The 23,180-nt window shown below is 43.4% G+C and overlaps 1 protein-coding gene across 1 annotated transcript in view; it reads left to right on the forward strand.

Annotated features, from left to right (window-relative positions):
* LOC306898177 (receptor-type tyrosine-protein phosphatase delta-like) overlaps nt 1-23,180 on the forward strand; it is a 65,452-nt gene that overhangs the window by 22,994 nt on the left and 19,278 nt on the right. Inside the window, exons 3-4 of the mRNA XM_079463455.1 lie at nt 17,059-17,204; nt 20,210-20,351. Of these exons, the coding sequence (XP_079319581.1) occupies nt 17,059-17,204; nt 20,210-20,351 (288 nt within the window). The remainder of the gene's footprint in view (nt 1-17,058; nt 17,205-20,209; nt 20,352-23,180) is intronic.

Here is a 23,180-nt window from a genome sequence, read left to right on the forward strand (position 1 = left end):
ATGTTTACATGCACAATAGAGTAAAAGTGATTCTGTTTTACATTAAATATCATTTTATATATTTTTCATCATGTGATTTTTAAATGTATTTGAATTTGAGAATGTGTATAATGAACCTATTAATGGCAGTGATGGTTTGTTCAGTCGCTAACAGCCATGGACTCTTGATGGTGTTCAGGGACCTGCTCACTTGACATCCCAAAAAAAAACAATAAAGAAAGAAAACGGAAGACAGGATCAATAATGCGAGCTTGGAATGAGAAAAGCAGTAATTTCACAGCTCCTGAACTGCTGTCGCTTATTACCAGATTTAATTGGCTAAACTCTGGCGTCCATTCACGCGTGACCGTCCGGGCGGAGATGGAGGCATTCACACCGTTACGGCCCACCAGGAGGTCTCCATGGCGATGGCTGTTGAAACGCTCTCGCGCGTACACATTCACACGCCGTTTAAATTCCTTTTGTACTACATCCAAGCTGTATTGATGAGACGGTAATTAAATTGGCCTCTTTCTGTTGGATATAGATTTATAATCGCAACTTAAACACTCTCGTGACATTTGAGCAGAGCAAACTCAATACTGCTGAAAAAACATCAGGGCTTCTTCATCATCTGTGACATCACAATGAAAAAAGCTTCAGCGTTTCAATGATTTTCAGCTGCCTAACTTTAAAGGAACGTTAATTATACACAGATGTCACATCGCAGATGAGATGGAAAATATCTGCAAACTATCTACATTTAGATAGCCAAAGCTCTCCAGTCACTTAACGCTGAAGGTTTGCTGAATTTACCCACCACATAACACAGACGATCATGCGACACCTGAACTGTAGGATTGAGCTGTTATAGTTGGTAAACAGTGATTGGTTAATTTGTGGATCACATGACTTGAGCTGAGCTTCTATGCGTGACACAACCAAGAGATGACTCATGTGAATCAGTTCTCTGATGGACCGCCGCAATCCCACAAGCCTTAAAGACCGCCCCCCCATTCCTAAAGTCCGCCCGCAATCCCACAGACTGGCCCATAGACCTAAAGACCGCCCACAATCCCACAAACCTAAAGACCGCCCACAATCCCACAAGCCTAAAGGACCGCCCACAATCCCAGAAGCCTAAAAGACCGCCCACAATCCCACTGACCTAAAGACCGCCCACAATCCCACTGACCTAAAGACCGCCCACAATCCTGATGACCTAAAGACCGCCCACAATCCCGCTGACCTAACGACCGCCCACAATCCCACTGACCTAAAGACCGCCCACAATCCTAAAAGACCGCCCACAATCCCACAAGCCTAAAAGACCGCCCACAATCCCAGAAGCCTAAAAGACCGCCCACAATCCCAGAAGCCTAAAAGACCACCCACAATCCCACTGACCTAAAGACCGCCCACAATCCCACTGACCTAAAGACCGCCCACAATCCCACAAGCCTAAAAGACCGCCCACAATCCCACAAGCCTTAAAGACCGCCCCCCCAGTCCTAAAGTCCGCCCGCAATCCCACAGACTGGCCCATAGACCTAAAAAACGCCCACAATCCCACAAACCTAGAGACCGCCCACAATCCCACAATCTTAAAAAACACTGCCTACAAGCCTACAATCCCACAAGCCTAAAAGACCGCCCACAATCCCAGAAGCCTAAAAGACCGCCCACAATCCCAGAAGCCTAAAAGACCGCCCACAATCCCACAAGCCTAAAAGACCGCCCACAATCCCAGAAGCCTAAAAGACCGCCCACAATCCCACAAGCCTAAAAGACCGCCCACAATCCCACAAGCCTAAAAGACCGCCCACAATCCCAGAAGCCTAAAAGACCGCCCACAATCCCACAAGCCTAAAAGACCGCCCACAATCCCAGAAGCCTAAAAGACCGCCCACAATCCCGCTGACCTAAAGACCGCCCACAATCCTGCTGACCTAAAGACCGCCCACAATCCCACAGACCTAAAGACCGCCCACAATCCCTCTGACCTAAAGACCGCCCACAATCCCGCTGACCTAAAGACCGCCCACAAGCCTAAAAGACCGCCCACAATCCCACAAGCCTAAAAGACCGCCCACAATCCCAGAAGCCTAAAAGACCGCCCACAATCCCGCTGACCTAAAGACCGCCCACAATCCCTCTGACCTAAAGACCACCCACAATCCCTCTGACCTAAAGACCACCCACAATCCCACAGACCTAAAGACCGCCCACAATCCCTCTGACCTAAAGACCACCCACAATCCCTCTGACCTAAAGACCGCCCACAATCCCACAGACCTAAAGACCGCCCACAATCCCTCTGACCTAAAGACCGCCCACAATCCCTCTGACCTAAAGACCGCCCACAATCCCACAGACCTAAAGACCGCCCACAATCCCGCTGACCTAAAGACCGCCCACAATCCCGCTGACCTAAAGACCGCCCACAATCCCTCTGACCTAAAGACCGCCCACAATCCCACAGACCTAAAGACCGCCCACAATCCCGCTGACCTAAAGACCGCCCACAATCCCTCTGACCTAAAGACCGCCCACAATCCCTCTGACCTAAAGACCGCCCACAATCCCGCTGACCTAAAGACCGCCCACAATCCCTCTGACCTAAAGACCGCCCACAATCCCTCTGACCTAAAGACCGCCCACAATCCCTCTGACCTAAAGACCGCCCACAATCCCGCTGACCTAAAGACCGCCCACAATCCCTCTGACCTAAAGACCGCCCACAATCCCTCTGACCTAAAGACCGCCCACAATCCCGCTGACCTAAAGACCGCCCACAATCCCGCTGACCTAAAGACCGCCCACAATCCCTCTGACCTAAAGACCGCCCACAATCCCAACTGTGATGTTGAGTTGTTCATTTGTTGTAGTGTGTTGTGTGTTTTAGAGAAGATGATGATGTGTTTATTCTGTAGAGAGGTTATAGTGATTTGATGTAAAAACACATTGTGTACAGCTTTAACAGGACTGCAGGTAATCAGTGACTAAAACACACGATATTGTGCTGAAATGCTGCTCATACACGCACACGCTTCCTTCTGGCAGCTCCGTGTATTATGTGTGTGTGTCCCACTGTGGCATCTCACAGTCACTTCCTCTGCCATCTGTGAAACTCCTGAACCGACACGGCCGTTCTTCAGCGCACATGCGTGTATGTGTGTGTGTGTGTGTTAGAAGTGTTTTCCTTCAGCTTTACATTATACATTGGAAGAGGTTTGTGTGTCTGAAGAGACAGGATGAGACTCATCTGTTGGAGAGAGAGAGAGAGAGAGAGAGCGCTGGTGTCAGGTTGATAAATGACAGAAATCTAAGTGTGAAGACTGTAGGCTAAGAAAAAACATCCGAGCGAGAAAGAGAGAGAATGAGGGAAAGAATCATATGGAAGCCAGTTCTTCAATCTCTCTCTCTCTGTGAGTGTGTGCGTGTGTTCACTCTCATGTAACACACACATTCCAGCAGTTGTCCGTATCCCATGATCCTTTATACTTCAGTCACATGATCAGTTTAAGGATGAAAAGAGAGCAGAAGATGAATCTAGAATGAACCACATTTATTTCTGATCTCATCAGCATCTAGACGTCCATCAGACGTGTGTGTGCGCTCTTATGATGAGATGTTGACACTTGAGCTTTACAGATTTACTCCGTTCCTGCTGCTTCCAGAAATTATGATGTAGGATTTATTTCTTACGTTTCAAGATGATGTTCCTCACAGTATTTAACCCCTACTAAACTCTTAATACCTCAGGACAGGACCACAGAAAGAGTCTGTTGAACACAAGACTCAAACAGTGAAGCTCCTATTGAAAACAACAGTCGATTACATTTAAAGACATTTTAAATGACATACTAAAACAATATGTAAATCAAAGAATTATTAATAGTTCTTCAAAGCGTATCAGGAAGTGAATGTTTTAATTTGAGGTAAGATCTAGCATGCGTTTCCTCTGTGCCAATGGCAGCGTGCTGAGAAATGACCACTCTAAAGACGAGTTGTGGGGGTGATGTGAAGCAGGGAAACGGGCGGGTTAGTGGCATAATCATTGTTTCACTGGAGCCATGCGTAACCAAACTGTATTGGGTTCTTATAGCCGCGATGCTATAAGACAGAAGCGCAGCATGCAGGCATAAAACTGAAAAGTACAGTTAGGTTAACAATTGCTGAAATCATCAATATTTTAATAATTAAATTGCATGAAAGACAGATTGATGTTATTTGATGAAAACTGAAATCAGAATGTCTCCGCTTCTAGATTTACCAAACTTTGAACTTTCTTTGATTTATAAAGTTTATCACAAAAAATCGATTGAATAACCGTTATCTCTAAGGGCTGTTATCTGTGTGCCCCTGCAGAGTTTGCGCAGACGGAGTTAATGTTCTCACTCATTCAGCCGACTTTCATCCAAGCATAATGCTTCCATTTCATCAACAACAACATGTCAAATAATATCAACATCATAAGCACATGTATGTTCTATACATTAATATGGCCAGTCTGCTTTACTGGTGACTTTTTTTCCTTCACTGAGCACAAGATCAAATGTGTTCTGTAGCTTGTTCTGTACTGATCTTGTTTGCGGCCCACCTTAATTAAAACTTGTTTTTAAATTGCAACACAGTTTTTCTCATTCAACATTATTTAAATAAACAAATAATGAAACATTCGTTCTAAAGCGTTTAATTAATTGTTGATAAATATTTTAAGTTTCATGATTATAGTGAAATAAACACACTCAATATAATTACTCAAATTTAATTTAACTTTTAGAGTTTGCAAAAAACAGAATTTTAGAAAACAAATAAGACAGAGTTTAGGAGAAAATTAAATTTTGATTTTGTATAGGCGAAATAGACCAGCCAAAGCAAAGAAATGCTCGTCAAGTCACTTCAAAACGATGACGTCGGGGTGGGGGCATCAGCAAATGCAGAAATGTGCTACCTTAAATATAGGATATGACAGTTTGATTAATACATGATATTACTTTAAAGGGTATTTGGAGCATCTACTGGGCCATTCTTACTTTTAGACCAGTCGACTAGACACTCATTTAAACGACAGTCAAATCAGTCAAGTTAGAAAACACCAGCTGTGGGCGACTGACAGCATTCTGAAATCATCTAGTGTTGTAGTACTTGAGAGCGGTCTTGGTGTCGAGACCTTTTTTTGATGGTCTTGGCCTTGTCTCGGTCTCGACTGGCTTTGGTCTCGGTCTTGTCTTGGTCTCAGACTTTGTGGTCTCTGGGTTTTATTTCAAGACCTGTCAAGACCACAACTGTGGGAATTACACTAAAAAAGCATTCACCCCTTTTTCCTTAATAATAATAATACACGTTGCATTTATAAAGCGCTTAACATTGAAGGGGGAATCTACTCAACCACCACCAATGTGCAGCATCCGCCTGGATGATGTGACGGCAGCCATATTGAGCCAGAACACCCACCACACACCAGCCCATTGGTGGAGAGGAGACTGAGTCATGAGGCCAATTGGTACATCTGGGGATGATTAGGACATCTTTGGCCAGGATGCCGGGGTAACACACCTACTCTTATTCCAAGGACATTTTTTAATGACCACAGGGAGTCAGGACCTTGGTTTAACATCTCATCCGAAGGACGGTTCCTTCTTTGATTCTTACGGTACTTTTGTTACTCTTACTGCTGGTGTGCGATTGTCTTAAAGAAATCTGTCATCACAGTATCCGACATGTGATTGTTTTTTGTATAATTATTCAATAAACCCTTAAGTGGGTAAGTAAGTGACTTAAGTTTTAGACACAATTAAACACCAGGTTTTTGTTGTATTTTAGCTAGTCGCAAACACATCTAGAACAAATCTGAACTGTTGTGCCTTTCTGAGCACCAAACGGCTATTTTGGTGTTGATTAGATAAAAATGCAATGAAACTAATTAAGTCACTGAATGTTTTATACAGAAGGTCACAGACTTACATTTATCTTGGGTATTTACTTTTTTGATGTTTAGTTGTTTTCATTTTTACCTGCACAAATATTGTAATATGTTACAGTAGGTGTGTGATAAAACATCCTACACATACATTTCTTCACAATAAATCACCCAAGTTACTTCTATTATTATTTTATTATTACCCTAACGTTTTAGTGTGTTTTGGATCTTTTGAATGAACTCTGGGAGTGCTGGGCTTGCTCTCGTCTCGGTCTCAGCCTGCCTTGGTCTTGTCTTAATCTCAGTTTTGGTGGTCTCGACTACAACACTAGTATCATCATTCATAATCATGATTCTTTTAGTTTACTTAGTTTAATCCGCATTTGTGTTGGTCCGGGAATAGCATCTGATACAGAAAGAAATACAGTTTTTCAATCATTGTACACACACAGTACATGTGAATGTGTCGCTTGGTTGGTGTTGGTACACGATCCGTTCCACCTGCACGATCCGTTCTGAGCATGCGCGTAATTACGTATTAGAAAACGTCATGGTTTTCCTACACCATTGGTACCACGCAGGCGATGAAATGTTTGACGGCAGGCGGCACAACTGGCGGCATATATTTTGTTTTGTAGGCTAACGTTACACAGTTTAACCGTTCACGGCGAGTCTGTTTTTATGTTTACGATGTGTTTATGTGGTTGTCAATCCAAAATAATAGAGTTGTTACATGAACATGGATGATTTTGGTTACATGTGGAATAAAGTATTTTTATCGACTGCAAATCTTCAGTTTCCTCCAAACTCCATTTTGCGATTCATTGCTGTATCATGTCTATTAACCTTACAGTGTTTCTATCTGAGGTCAGGAGTATTGTCAAAGACGTTTTTTGTCGTTTTTATTAAATTCTGATAATGCTAGTTACCTTTAAATGTAGTAATTAATTAGTATGGGTCTATATAGGCTAATATATCTATCTATTTAATCTAAATTAGTAAAATAATCCCTTCAATGGCGTTTACAGAAGCCAATAAGGAACATAACACATATGTCTAACTAGACTATATTCATTTACATGAAGAAAGAACTACAAAGTCAGGGGAAACATTACAGTATTTCAAACTGACTTGACAGAACGCATAGTGAAATGATACGAGGTGGACAGCAGCGAAGTAAATTGAGTATTGTATTTAATTTAACAGTAAAATATAAACAAAGTAAAACAAAGCTGCGCAAGCGTGGATGTCAGGAACTGTGTATGAGAACCCAAGTGCAGGCAGCAAAGCGGAGATGAAGGGGTTAACAAGGACTTTAATATAAATAATAAACAGGAACAAAACAAAAACCCACGAGGGGGTGACAACAGGGTACACAATAAACTGAACTAACTACAGACTAAACACTTGACAGGAATACAACTACAAACACTCACACTGACTAGACTAGACTAACAACTCAAAGACAATGACTCTAATACATGGCATGGCATTAAGCAGGTAAACAGTAAGGCATACCAGAACACTAGAAGCAACGAACGAGCACAGGACAATGAACACGAGGATGTTTTAAAGGGAGACAGACAAAGGATAATAAACAAGGGTCAGGTGCGGGTACTGAAACACTCAGGGAAGGTTAACGAGGAAACGAGATGGCGGGAAACACTGACGAGACACGAGAAAGCACATGGCTTTCTCACACAAAACCTAAGGCTATGCCATGACTCCGCTGCAAGACCAAGAATAAACATGACATGATAGCGGAATCATGACATAAGCCCCCCCTTAAATGAACACCTCCAGGTGTTCATCAAGGGGTAGACTGACAAGACAGGGCAGACTGGGACAACGACAAGACAAGGCAAAACATGGAAAACAAGATTGAGGGCAGACAAGAGTATATAACAAAAGGGTTGGGGTGACATAATAAAAATAACAAACAAGGGAGGGGGGGAGGGGGAACAACAAAGTTCATGGGGGGTTGACTTGAGTTCATGGGGGGAAGTCCAAAGGGAGTGGGACATGGGGGAACAGTTTTTGTCCCTGGCGCTCGGAAGCGCGGAGTCCCAGGGGACTTAGGGGACACCCTGGGGGGCGGCGCTCGAGAGCGTGAAGTCCCAGGGGCTCTAGGAGTCCCCGGCTGAGGAACAGGACTTGACGCCGGCTGGAAGGCCGGCTGAGGAACAGGACTTGACGCCGGCTGGAAGGCCGGCTGAGGAACAGGACTTGACGCCGGCTGGAAGGCCGGCTGAGGAACAGGACTTGACGCCGGCTGGAAGGCCGGCTGAGGAACAGGACTTGACGCCGGCTGGAAGGCCGGCTGAGGAACAGGACTTGACGCCGGCTGGAAGGCCGGCAGGGCAGGACTTGACGCCGGCTGGAAGGCCGGCAGGGCAGGACTTGACGCCGGCTGGAAGGCCGGCAGGGCAGGACCCGGGACCACCGGACTTGACGGGACCACCGGGACCACCGGACTTGACGGGACCACCGGGACCACCGGACTTGACGGGACCACCGGACTTGACGGGACCACCGGACTTGACGGGACCACCGGACTTGACGGGACCACCGGACTTGACGGGACCACCGGACTTGACGGGACCGCCGGGACCACCGGACTTGACGGGACCACCGGGACCACCGGACTTGACGGGACCACCGGGACCACCGGACTTGACGGGACCACCAGAGTTGACGGGACCACCAGAGTTGGCATGGCACTGGACACAGGCTGCAGCATCATCTGGGCTTGCTTCCGTGCCCTCATCCTTTGCCTCTTCCTTCTCAATCGGGCCACCCGTCCTGTGGTTGGCTGAAGGAAGGAGACGAAGGGCAGGTCTGGCTCCGGATTGGAGGCCTCCGAAGAGGACCCCCAGGATTCACGCCTTCCCCGTTTGCCACCCAGGCTGACTACGGGTGGGGAGGCTGAAGGTGGTGGAGCAGAGGGTGTGGGGATGCCCAGAACCCCGACCTGCAGGACACGACCCGAGGAGTCAGCGGACATCGTCCCCGAATCTCCCCCTACCCACTCGCCGCGGATGCAGCCAGGCGGAACCTGAGCCGCGGAGCTCGAGCCGGGCGGAGCCGAGTCCCCCGGGGCGGGTACAGTCAGGGCGCAATCCTCCGGGACGCTAGCCAATGGGGCGGGTACCCCGATTGGAACGCTGGCCTCGTCCCGGTTGATCACGAACCTGACCATATCGTCGAACCCCAGGGGCTTAAGCATCCTCTTCTCCGATGGCGTGAGACGGTTGGTGAGGCAGCCATCAAAGATCACCTTTAATTCCGCATCACCGAACTCTGTATCCCTCGCCACCGAAGAAAAAGCCCTGGCGAACTCCCGCGTCCCATGATCCCCCTGACGGAACCCAAACAGCAAGTGGGCAAGGCGAGATCGCAGGAACGATGCTGAGCCGTCCATGCTGGCTGCCTACTGGGTTCAGTTCTGGCTCGTTCGTTCTGTCAGGAACTGTGTATGAGAACCCAAGTGCAGGCAGCAAAGCGGAGATGAAGGGGTTAACAAGGACTTTAATATAAATAATAAACAGGAACAAAACAAAAACCCACGAGGGGGTGACAACAGGGTACACAATAAACTGAACTAACTACAGACTAAACACTTGACAGGAATACAACTACAAACACTCACACTGACTAGACTAGACTAACAACTCAAAGACAATGACTCTAATACATGGCATGGCATTAAGCAGGTAAACAGTAAGGCATACCAGAACACTAGAAGCAACGAACGAGCACAGGACAATGAACACGAGGATGTTTTAAAGGGAGACAGACAAAGGATAATAAACAAGGGTCAGGTGCGGGTACTGAAACACTCAGGGAAGGTTAACGAGGAAACGAGATGGCGGGAAACACTGACGAGACACGAGAAAGCACATGGCTTTCTCACACAAAACCTAAGGCTATGCCATGACTCCGCTGCAAGACCAAGAATAAACATGACATGATAGCGGAATCATGACAGTGGAACAGATCGTGCAGTGTCGTAAATCATCGCACAACAAAATCATCATTTGCGCATGAGCGCTTTCTACAACGTCGTGGTGCGCATGCGTGAACGGATCCTGCAGGTGGAACGGATCGTGTACTGACATGTACTGTTGGTATGGTATTTGTCCCGCCCCTCCTGTACTGTGATTGGCTCAGCATTCATTCAAACGATTTTCAACAACAGAAAGAAACCCCAAAAACATTAGGGTGAAAAGTGACCATTGTAAACAAGTGAAATAAAAGCACACTGACCTCAGATAAAGAGCTTAAGAACAAGAGCTGTGCTTTTCAATTCACTGGAAAATGACACACTGTTCCCGTCATCATACGGTGTCCTCCATCCTGTGAAGAGGTCAATATGTGTGAGGAGAAAGTTTCTGAAGGACACACACGCTGTGACAGAATGAAAGAGATGTTTTTTTAAAGATTTATTTTGATAAACTCTTGACAGATGTTCAGAACTGTGAATGTGTCTGAAGAGTTTTCATCAAATGAATCAACAGTGAAACATGAAAAACCGTCTACAGTACAACATCACTCCACATCAGCGTGGGCAGTGAAGTGACAGTCACCGTTGCCTAGGAAACCAGGTGATGTCCGTGACCCGCTGCTTGAGTCAGAGTTCTGGTCCAAACCTCTTCTGTACACTGATCAGATGTTTGATGAAGAACATCACGTCTCTCTCTCTCTCTCTCTCTCTCTCTTCTGGAGGTCAGGTTTTGGGGTTGTGGTCGTCAGCAATACTTTTGCAGTAAAGAATGTTGGTGTAGTCTTTCCATGAATCAAACGGCATGAGTAGATGATGTGCTTCATATGGAAGGTCGTCGTCTGACCGGAGAAACTCTGGAGTTCAGAGAAGAGATCATCGCTCAGCTGTCGCTCTCCACACAGTCTCATTAGTCCATATGGAGCTGAGACACACACACACACACACACACACCGCTGCAGAGGTCACTGATATACCACTGAACATCAGCACATTACACACACACACACAACTGACGGCTGTTTGGCAAGCGTATCAGTTTTATCATGTGTAGAAATAAGGGATCATGTACAGGCAGCCGGTTGTTATGTAAGGATTAATTGATGATAGGCCGTTTATCATAAAGTTAATGCACACCCTGAGGTGGTAATGTGGCCACGACGCGCAGCGGAGTTACACTGTGGGTGTGCATTGACTTTATGATAATTGAACAGACCGGAGTCTATTATTCGCTTATAACACGGTTACCACACCACAGGACATTGTTCCCATGTTTCATTTCAACGTTTGTCATGTTATCGTCTCAATAATGCTGTTGATGGTAGAACTACTTTCTTGCAAACCTTTGAAAGAGAAGGTCTATTCAAAAATATTTTTTTATCAGCTTTAAGCAGCATGAAGAGCAGGCTATCAATGTTTAGTCATTCATTTTTCTATTTACTTATTTTATTCATTTGATTTCAGTATATGTATTTCTATATTGTTTTTGAAATGCTTTGTTTATTGAAATGAAACCGTTCATGCGTTTCTATTAACAGTCAAATGTGGGATTATAAACATCAGATGAAGAGCAGGTGCTGTGTGAGGTGATGGCCTGTAGGCGACACTATAACCTTTCTGTTATTTAAACTTGGCGCAGTGATATGGAACTGTAATGCTGTCGGCACACCTGGAACACCTTCATAGGTGTGCATTTACCAAAAATTAATGAATCCCCAAAGAACGGTTGTCAACCAATCAGATTGAAGCATTCAACAGCCCCGTGGTATAACGCAGAAATAATCCCCTTCAGTGTGATCAGGACGTGAAGCGGAGGGTCTTGTGTCTCACTGAAGGGGATTATTCGACGATAACAACTGGCCTTAGTACATTATCCCTCTTATTACACGACTACTGGCCACATGAGAAAGAAATATTTGATTAGCTCATTTTTATCAGAATGCAGACCTTCCACGAGGTAAAGCTGTTTACTTTCGGTTTTAAGGGAAGAAACGACGTTCAAATGTCACGAAGAGGCAATTAGGTTTAGTTATTTGTAAATATAATGTCATATATGTTATAAACAAACTCGTTTATATTACATTTGTCAAAAAAAACTGTCAAAATGATTCGCTGCCTCCGAGTAACCGTGTGTTACTTATTAGTTTTGAGAGGTTGTTATCTGGGAATAACTAACCAGCAAATGTCGTGACTGGCCAATCAGAATCAAGCATTCCAACCAGCCGTGTAATAATATGTTTTAAAAGCACATAAATATAAAGTTTACATCAACAGTAATCACGCAGGCAGCTTTGTACAGGTGCATCATAAGCATGTTTTCAACACGAGTCATCAGTACGAGAAAGAGTCTGTTTAACCTCCTGGCTGCTTTGGCTAAATGTTGATTTTATGAGGTTCTAGAAGTGCATTATTACATACGTGACCCTGTCTGTGAAAACCAGACTTATGACTCAAAATCTAATTTTCAGATAATGAGCATCAAAGCATTAATTTCACTATGAATTCAGTCTTTGACGTGACATGACTCAGTATTAAATATATTTTTGCAGAATTTTATTAAAACTATGTACAATGATTTTCTTTAAAAACAGTAAATCACATAAAATGACAAGCTGGGTTAGGGTCACATATATGATTGTAAAGCTAAGAGACGTCATGTAATCAACACAACTATTGAGTAACTTTACAATCATGCCAAATGAACACTTAACTTGATATTCAATGTGTCAGACAGACAGGCAGACAGCAGTGTGTGTGTGTGTGTGTGTGTGTCGGTCACCTCTGTCAGGGCAGATTTTATGTTGTTGTGGCCGTTATAAAGTCGCTGTGCTGTGAAAAGAGTTTGAAACATTCTCATACCGCACCATTAAATTAATGCAGTGTGAAAGGTCATGCTGACCTCACATTGTGTGTGTGTGCATTGGTCCGATAAAGCGTCTTTAAGAGTGTCTTTGATGAAACTAAAACATCTGAATGTCATTGTATCAGATTAGTCCTGTTTCAGACAAGTGACATTTATTCAGAAAACAGCACATTCCTACAGATCTCATCAGTTCTGGTCTCATCAGGTCTTATCATCAGGTCTGGTCTCATCAGGTCTTATCATCAGTTCTGGTCTCATCAGGTCTTATCATCAGTTCTGGTCTCATCAGGTCTTATCATCAGGTCTGGTCTCATCAGGTCTTATCATCAGGTCTGGTCTCATCAGGTCTTATCATCAGGTCTGGTCTCATCAGGTCTTATCATCAGGTCTGGTCTCATCAGGTCTGGTGTCATCAGGTCTGCTCTCATCAGGTCTTATCATCAGGTCTGGTCAGCTGTCATTAGGTCTTTTCAGTACTCATCAGGTCTTTTTAGTACTCATCCGTTCTGCTCTCATCAGGTCTTATCATCAGGTCTGGTCTCATCAGGTCTGGTGTCATCAGGTCTGGTCTCATCAGGTCTGGTCAGCTGTCATTAGGTCTTTTCAGTACTCATCAGGTCTTTTTAGTACTCATCCGTTCTGGTCTCATCAGGTCTTATCATCAGGTCTGGTCAGCTGTCATTAGGTCTTTTCAGTACTCATCAGTTCTGGTCTCATCAGGTCTTATCATCAGGTCTGGTCTCATCAGGTCTTATCATCAGGTCTGGTCTCATCAGTTCTGGTCTCATCAGGTCTTATCATCAGGTCTGGTCTCATCAGGTCTTATCATCAGGTCTGGTCTCATCAGTTCTGGTCTCATCAGGTCTTATCATCAGGTCTGGTCTCATCAGGTCTTATCATCAGGTCTGGTCTTATCATCAGGTCTGGTCTTATCATCAGGTCTGGTCTTATCATCAGGTCTGGTCTTATCATCAGGTCTGGTGTCATCAGGTCTGGTGTCATCAGGTCTGGTCTCATCAGGTCTGGTCTTATCATCAGGTCTGGTCTCATCAGGTCTGGTCTCATCAGGTCTGGTCAGCTGTCATCAGGTCTTTACAGTACTCATCAAGTCCCACAAAGGCTTATGTTCATGTGTTTGTTCATCTTTCTTGTTTTGCTCTTGGCAGTATTTAAAGCATTAGTCTGTGAATCATTTCTGATGGAGATCAAGATCACATGCCTCAGACCCACCTGAGTAGTGAGGTGGGCGGCACTTGGCATTGTTAGTTTCCTAGCAACAGGCGTGCTATAGCGTGACACCTGCTGTCCTGGTATCAGTACACTGTTTAAACTGTGTTACTGCAGTATCAAACACACACACACACACACACACAGTAAGGTGTGTGTTTGTGTGTAAAAGGCTGGTGTGCTTTCATTGGATAAAAGTGCTGTTGGTTCCTACAGGACCGTGGGATCACTCAGACACTTCAAGCAGAATCCACAATCATACACACTCTACTCAGACGCACACCGTTTTATGTGCTGCTGTTTGAAATGTTAGATTTCTTTGTAAAATGTCACATGTGCTATTGAAGCAGGATGATTCCATATACCCATAATGCTTTGCGTGGATCTGTTATAAACGACATATAAATCCTACAACAAGCACATGACTTTACACTCTTCACTGAGACACATAAGCAAAACATCACTTTTGTTTTAAAGCTTATCTGACACTCCAGGAATCCAGACCGCTACTAAAGTGTTGCATTTAACAAGTACTCGCGCATGTGCAACCTACAAATCTGTAATTTCTTCTGAATGTTAAAGACGAGTAGACCGTGATCCCTCCACCGGTGTAGGCTTTATTTTTTGATTCATCATTAAGATTCATTGTCAGCTGGCATTTTATCTGAAAAGAGATCATGAAACTATGTTGCATGTGCGGGCAAAAGGTGCCCTGATAAGATCTTGTTTTATGTCTGTAAATTAGATGGATTTAGGGTTAGAGTTTAGAGTTTCAAAGCAACAAAATGATGTGTACTGTTTGACAACATCAGATGGACTAAAGACTTCTGATTCAAGAGGGATGTGAAAAATCACAGTGGACTTTTATTCGGACTTGCATAAAAAGAGAAAACTTATATTGAAACAATTCTATTTCTGAAGAACAGAAACAGATTCTGGATCATATCAGGTCGAGCACATGGACTTGATGGACTATCAGAGGATTTTATATGGCTGTGTGGAAGTACATTGTAAAAGACTTTTGTACAGTGACCCAAGAATGCTTTCCCATAAGTTGTCAAAGGGCAGTGTTAACTTTGTTGCCGTAAAAAAAGGAGATTTAAGTAATGTGAAGAATTGGAGGCCGATGTCTATTTTAACATCTGACTACAAATTAATAGCTAAAGCATTATCAAACTGATAATTAAAAGAATTAATTAAAACAATTATTATCTTTTTTAAGGCAAAAATGGCAATTTCGTTGACAAGGAAGAATAAGATGCTTAGTAAGGGTGATATTACGAAGGATCAGTATTACGAATTGGTCAATGATACTTAAAACATTTTCAATACCCCATGTATAGAAAATCTGTGCATGCATCTCTCCGTGCAGTACTGACAGTATACACACCCGAATCAACTCATCAGCCTTGGTGTGTTTATTAAGGGGACATCCACAACATTTTGGGAGAAGGCCAATGAGTTCACTTGTGCGTACTTTTCCCATCTCTGATTAAGTTATAAGCAAAAGATCTAATTGATGGAAAAAATTATCCTCCAGCTAATGGATTATCAAAATAAGGGTTAGTTGCAGGCCTAGTTGTAATTAAAGGATTGTTAAAAGTCTCTCTCTCTCTCTCTCTCTCTCTCTCTCTCTATTTTCAATTTCAAGGCACTTTATTGGCATGATTGCGTGTTCTTACAATATTGCCAAAGCAGTGAACATATATTACAAACATTAGAGTACATTTTTTATAAAATATCTCTTTCTCTCTCTCCGTCTCTCTGTCTGTCTGTTTTAAGCAAAAAGTAATTTCTCTCTTCATGTCATGATGTGTAGCACAGCTTAAGCAGGATTTACGGCCGACCCCAAACGCCATTAGAGCAGATTCTGTGACAGGCGCATCTTTGATGTGGTTTTGTGCGACGGCGCAGCGTGTGTACAGATAAATGTATGACACCCTTCCTGACAGCCGGAGAAGATTCGATTTTACATATTTACATGCTGAGAAAACTGCACTTTGAAGTAGAGAGAGACAGAGAGACATGCAGACAGACGGTCGGGGTGTTGGCAGTCGTCGGCAAATATTTTGGATGGCTAAGTAAAATCCCTCTGGTAGTCATGGTGACACCCCGCACACAGATCCAATTATAGCCGGGAACTATGGGATACATATGTCACATCCGTTTTTAACAGGCCCACTGCATCCGCCCCTGAAACCCCCAGAGAAACACATACGTGTACTCCGACCTTAAAGCCACCGTGAGAAATAAACCAACCTCCTATAACCACTGAGGAGAAATGAAATGAGAGTGTAATCACATGAAGAGTCTGGAGGTGTAAAAGTCATCTGGATGTGATGAGAAATGTTTAAGTTGATATTGAGATCTTCAGTAATATTGACTCGATCACAGACGAGATGATCTGAGCTCAGTTTGACACATCTCATTTATGACTCTCAGACTAAATATCTGAGAAACAGATCAAAAAACTTTCCATGTGCTCTCCATTATATCGCATTGATTTTTCTAAAAAAATATTGAAGTATTAAAGGAACAGTTCACCCAAAAAATGAAACTTGTCAACATTTCTTCTCATTCGAGTCGTTCCAAATGTGTATAAATGTGTTTGTTCTAAAGAAACACACAGAAAGATATTAGGAAGAATGCTTATAACCAGACAGATCTTGACTCCCGTAGTAGGAAAAATTACTTTATCAGTTTAATGTCATATCTTTTTAGTTTGTTCTGTTTAACACCAAAGAAGATATTTAGAAGAATGTAGGACAGCAAGCAGTTCTGGGGCAATTTTGACAACCATTGTGTTTTTTCCTACTATGGGAGTCAATGGGGGTCAAGATCTGTTTGATTATAAGCATTGGTCCAAATATCTTTCTCTGTGTTCAACCGTTCAACTGTGTTTTTTATGAAGACAGTCGAAATATTTTTGACAGCACGACATTTGACAGAGAAGAGTTCTTTATGCAGGAAAAACCCTGCTGCCGTAATCTTCAGCAGAACCGTATGTGTCGTGTTTTTCACGTGTTCTTTAATGTTACGTGACCTCTGATCTTTCTCTTTCAGCTCCACCAAAGTTCTTGCGAACCCCGAACGATCAGACGGGTGTTCAGGGCGGCGTTGCCTCCTTCATCTGCCAAGCGACGGGCGACCCGCAGCCCAAGATCGTGTGGAACAAGAAGGGGAAGAGAGTGAGCAACCAGCGCTTTGAGGTATTAGGTCTATTGTTCTGATGTAAAATGCTCGACAAGTGAATGCTTACAATAGCCACGCCCCCTTCATGAATAACATAATCTCATTGGCTTTTCATTCATTGTTCATTGAAATTCTCCTGATGTTAACATGCATGAGGATTCATGTCACGACATCACACCATCATGAGATCATTCAAACCGTCAGACACACGCTGGAAAAATATTTCTTTCTTTTGAGGAATGCACGTTCTGCCTTAACGAAGCATGATAAACCCATCACATCCGATCACTGATCATTTATCTCCGCGCCGTCTCATTCTTCTGTTCAGCTAATGCTTTGCGGTGGCCACTCATCTACAGATGCTAATCGGCTGAAGGACCCTTCCGGGGCGTCCTTGTCTTTTGCCTTTGAAAATCCCTCATCACATATGCTGCTAACATGCTAAGAACACGTGTCGAAGGCTCGCAGATCCTCACATGTGTGCCGTGTCTGTGATTCACTAATGAACACTTGAGCGTCCGGCGCCGTTAGCCGCCTCATGCGTTAAAATTCAATGTGTGTCCGTCTTACAAACGTGTAAAGTGATTATGAATTACGTGATGTATTTAAATCTGTGAACGGGAGAAGCTGTCAAAAGTGAGTATACATCTGACCAATACACCGCTAACTACAACGACATGTACTGTGTGTGAGCGTCCGTGTCCGTAGCGAATCTGTCCACCGTTGTCTATCTGACTGACGTTTGTGATGTCATGTTTCATGTGTGGTCCAATCAGCTTTAAGAGTGGGCGAGCTACAAACAGAACCGGTTTGGTCAGGTCATGGCAGAACCATCATCCCATTCTTAAAGTCCACGCTGGTTTGTTTTGAAACGTCTGGTTGAGGAACTCTCATTCACTGAGCATTTTACACAAACCACAACACCACGTTGTGTCATTCAACACACTGCAACACAGAAGTTTGTCAATTTCCACAGCCAATGAGATGTGAGCGTGATGTCAGAGGGTGAGCAGCTCCGCCTCCTTCGACAGGTCTCAAGCATCTTTTGAGATGTTAAATGATTAGAAATGGATTCTTTCTTTTCTTTAGTCTTTTATAATCAGTGTTCAGGTGACATGTCATGTTGAAGTTGTGAGTGATGTAACATAAGGACATTTGAAATCTTTTTTCTAACGTGTGTGAACAGATGCTGATGAGATGAGATGTATATTTCTTCAACAAAAATCATCTTATAGTGTGTGTGTGTTTCACAAACACATGGGGACACTTTTTCTTTTCATTAATAGAAACATTAAACAGGTTTAGCTTTTCCTTCAGCAGGTCTTTTCCGTTTTCAACTTATATTCAGCAGGATGTCAGCAGGTCTTTAGGTCTTTGACAGATCTGCAGCAGGTCTTTGAAGCTTCAGCAGGTCTTCAACAGATCTTCAGCTGGTCTATAGGGCTTCATCAGTTCTTTGACAGGTCTTCAGGTCTTTGTCAAGCCTCTGTGTCTTCAGCAGGTCTTAAGGTTTTTTAGCAAAGATCCTCTGCAGACTGGTGTGAAAGAGATAGAAGTCGGGCTGTGACGGTATGATTTTAGTTCTAACTGCGTCGAAGACGCAACAAATCATGAGGTTTGGCTGTTAATCACATCCAACCACACACCTCCACAATAATGTAAAATAAACCATTACAAGAATAAGAACCCGAGGACACTGCAAAAAGAGCAACGGCACAACAGTCAGCGGATATAAACGCACGCAAACTTTGAATAATTCATCGTTTGTAACAGCAAACATTATTAATATTGTTGAACTATTAATTAGGCTACATTAATAAAAACAAGCCTTTTCAAAGTGCAACATAAAAAGAGAACATCGGTCTTGCCTACAGTCTGTACAAGTGTTCGGCTGTTGTGCAACACGTAGTGCTGACAAATCTATCGCTCTTCATGTTTCGTGCGAGGAAAACCAACATATTCTCTTTGTCTGGTTTCAGGGAGGCTCTTCAATAGGGATGTGCACGAACGTTCCAACATTTCATCCACAACAACTGTTTGAAAATGAAAAACGCTATTCGGATATCAGTATTTTCATAAGAATAAAATCTGCGTCACCACAGGGTTAAGTTACCTCAAGAGAAGACACGTCTGATTTAACGCTTCTTCACTTCTTCAGTTACGATTTGTTCCTTAATCTGTTTTCACTCCGATCGTAAACTAGTTGAAATATTTGAAGTTTACACAGTGTTATGCTCGACTCACATCAACTTATTAAAATGTTTCAAAACTGGTGAGCCACAGAATTTGTTAACATTACTTACATTAGGTATAAAAACACTAACATTATATTAAATGATTAACAATTATTAATGAATTACCTTTATAACTTCGGAGCAGCTGTTCTTTTTTAATTTATTCGTTGGTAAAATATGAAGTAATGCTAATTTCAACAACTGGAATTTCACTGCAACTAATGTTAATGAATTTGGCCATAACATAAGACTGGGACATTTTTCCATACCTTAAAGCGTGAATCTTTCAATTGCAGTTTTTATGTATTTTTCATTTTTTTCCAAAGTTGCTAATGTTTAAATAACTTTAAATAATCGCCTAAACCACAAAAGAAAAGCATCGCTATCAGCACTTAAAATCAACCTGACGTACCCATTTCTGTGCGCTACAATACAAAGAAACCTGCAGTGATGACTTGATGACATCAACACCACGGTCGGCATCTCATGACCGTCACAGCCCTAGATAGAAGCAATTCTTTAAATGTCATTATAGGTGTTTTTATTTGTATGTGAACACCTGAAGCCCAGCAGATAGTGTTGGTCATGCTGTGCAGTTTTGAGATGTCTGAAGCTTAACCAGACTGTTTCTGTGTGTTGTGTTCTGTCTGTTGGACTTGATCAGGTTGTGTAAAGCAACAATACATGTGTCATATTGTGTCTGTGTGTCTTTGTGTGAGCATGAATATCCGTCGTCACCTGTGAGCAAAATAAACTAGCGTAACATATCTTGTCTCTCGCACCTGTAGGTGATCGAGTTCGATGACGGCTCGGGCTCAGTGCTGAGAATCCAGCCGCTGCGGACGCCGCGTGACGAAGCCATTTATGAGTGCGTCGCCTCCAACAGTGTTGGGGAGACGAGCGCCACCACACGCCTCACTGTTTTACGTGGTGAGTCTGCGGCCCAAACAAAGCCCTAAACTTTGTTTTTCATTGTCTTCCAGCTCGTGCAGGTGTGTGAGAAATCCTCTTCTGTGTGTGTTTGTTGTTTACCGTTCGTCAGCTAGCAGGTGATGTTGTATTTTGTCAGCCTCAAACGCTTCGTGTGGATGTGACAGGTTGTACGCTTGCGGTTTCATTTCCAGAAATTCTTGAGAAAGCTCCGTCAGGCCGCGCTGACCTTGAGGAGCGTTAAAGGAGGTGATTAATATTGTAATTAGCAGACTTTCCCGCTCGCTAGCTTCAGCATCATCAATAAAACTCTCATTTTATGCTACATTTACAACATTTCTCACAAAGTGGCCGTGTAAGACCCCGCTGGAGCGTGTGGAGACGATTTCAGAAAGCGTTTAAAATGGAGGACAACATTTCTGTGTTCATGAAAACAGATTCAAGATTAATACTCATGACCCTAAAATCAAACAGTAATAAGAATAAAAAAAAGAGTTGTTCACTGGTTTTGCCAAAACATTTCCACTTGTTCTGCCTGTTCTCGTCTCTCTGGTGATTCTTTTGTGTCCACATCTGTTGTTAGAGAGAGAAAGAAAGAAAGAAAGAAAGAAAGAAAGAAAGAAAGAAAGAAAGAAAGAGAGTTTCTGTGTTCAGCTCTATTCTTATAAACCTGCAATACAAAAGGCTCTTGTCACACACACACACACACACACACACGCAGACATGCACAAACACGCACATGCGTGCAAACACACGTACACACAAACATGTGTACACACACACACACACAAACACGAGTACACAAACATGCACACACACACACCGCAGCACTGCTGATATTCACTGACAGCACATTATATTCACTACACTTCTGCTCACATCCCTCAGTCATGTGCCACGTGTTTAATTGATGTATCAGAAGTGCACACAGTTGTTTTGTCTTGTTAGTGTGTGTGTTTAAGAGTATGATTCTCTCTCACCTGCATCAAGCGTCCGTGTCTGATGATTATAATAATTATGAGCAGAAAAGCCTGAACAAATGTTTATCCATGAATTGAAATGAAAGAGAGTTCCTGTAATTACTGCACATTCAGCCATTGGCCATCCAGCTTCATCTGAGCATGAATAATCACATGAAGTTAATAAGTCTTCTGCCGTGAGACATGAAACAAGCTTCACATTACAGTGCCTTCGCTGGATTTCAGCCCGCCGTCGTTCTCTTTGCCTTAAAAGCGTCCGTTGGAGCGGCTGTGGGAATTTGGGTCATGTCTTATTCATTAACGCACCCACTGAAGCGAGACCCCAGCGTTTACTCCTTTCACATAGTGAGAATTCCAAACCCGGATCTGCCAAGGTCACGGCACAATGCATTATACATCAAAATAAACAAAAGCCATCTCAACATGTTTACTCTCTCGCTTAATGTGCACCAGAAAAAACACTAGGATGAACATTTAAACTGAATTAGAGATGTGTTACAGGGAAACCAGCATTTGTGTTACAACATTTCTGCTAATATTCCAGATATTCACATTTTTTATTTGCTGACAAACTGGTCAAAATAACAAAGATGATGCAATTTTTTCTGACCTGAAATACTGCAGAGAAAACACGTTCATGTTCATTCATTAGATTTCTCAGTTTTTTCTGTTGGGAGACTTTATGTCACTCCTGAGGTTTCATGGAAAATGATACTTACAGAAATGATGTTTTAAGGGAACATTTAAGTGGTCTCTTTATTTATTTTTTTGTGAAATGTGGTTGCGAGCGATGTTTCATGGCTTTGATTTTAAGGTTGAACATTTGTTTACTCGGGAAGACCGAGAGGTGGAGGAGCAAATCCTGCAAAATCACAACACACCACACAGACAGCAAATGCTCTCTTCTCTCTCACGCTCTGCAGTTGAGGCGTCTAGACAAAGCCTATTTTATCAAAATCCCGAAACATCCGTGCCAAAGCCGGCCCCGTTTTATAAATGCACTCGGAAACACATCCATTTACTCTACAGCTCGTGTGTACGTGACCGTCTGCGTGTGAATGAACGTCTAATCTTCAGCAAACAGTCTCCGTCGGGCTGTCGAGCGGGACGTCCGTCGCTCTGGATCTCGAGGTTCAATTTAAAATCCTGACACAAAAACAAAAGCACGCAGTTTGTGTGGAACGCTCGGTTCTCAGCATCTCGGAGCGAGCTGGGCCGGTGGAGGAACGGCTGGGACACGGCTGCCCCGTTGTTTGCACTTCTGACAGCACCATTGAACGCAGGAACCGCTAGCGGAGCACAATACGCTTTAGTTTACCTCTCCGCCTTACAGGTGCCAAGACCCGCACGGCCCAGCGGAGCTTTCAGGGTCCATTCACCGCTCTGGCACTTTGGAAACGTGCTGACTTATCTCACAACCCAGGTGAACTCTCCTTTGAGGCGAAAAATAGAAATGTAGAAAGGATTCGGGCGAGTCTTGAAACAGCACATTAAGCGTTCTGGCCTTTGTTCCGCGCCGGAGGAAGTAATGGTGTTTCTGTGGGCGCCGCGCGACCCCCTCCTTCCGTTTTAAATTAGCACAAACACCATTCATCACCCGAATGGAACAACAGATAATGACGAGTTATTTATTATCATAATTAAAGACAGAGTCCAACGTGATTAGACATTATTGATCTGGCCTGCTGGAAATCTCTTCGTCTGTAATGAATGGAGTGAAGGAAATCTGAAGTCGTACAGTACACGCTTAAACAGAAAAACATACGCTAAAGATCGCAACTTGTGCAGAGAAGATGGATGAAGTTGAGTGTAGAAGCGTGAGGTTCTGCAGAGACGTTTAAACACTGAT

This window comes from Barbatula barbatula (genome assembly GCF_947034865.1).
Source record: "Barbatula barbatula genome assembly, chromosome: 1".
Classification (NCBI taxonomy): domain Eukaryota; kingdom Metazoa; phylum Chordata; class Actinopteri; order Cypriniformes; family Nemacheilidae; genus Barbatula; species Barbatula barbatula.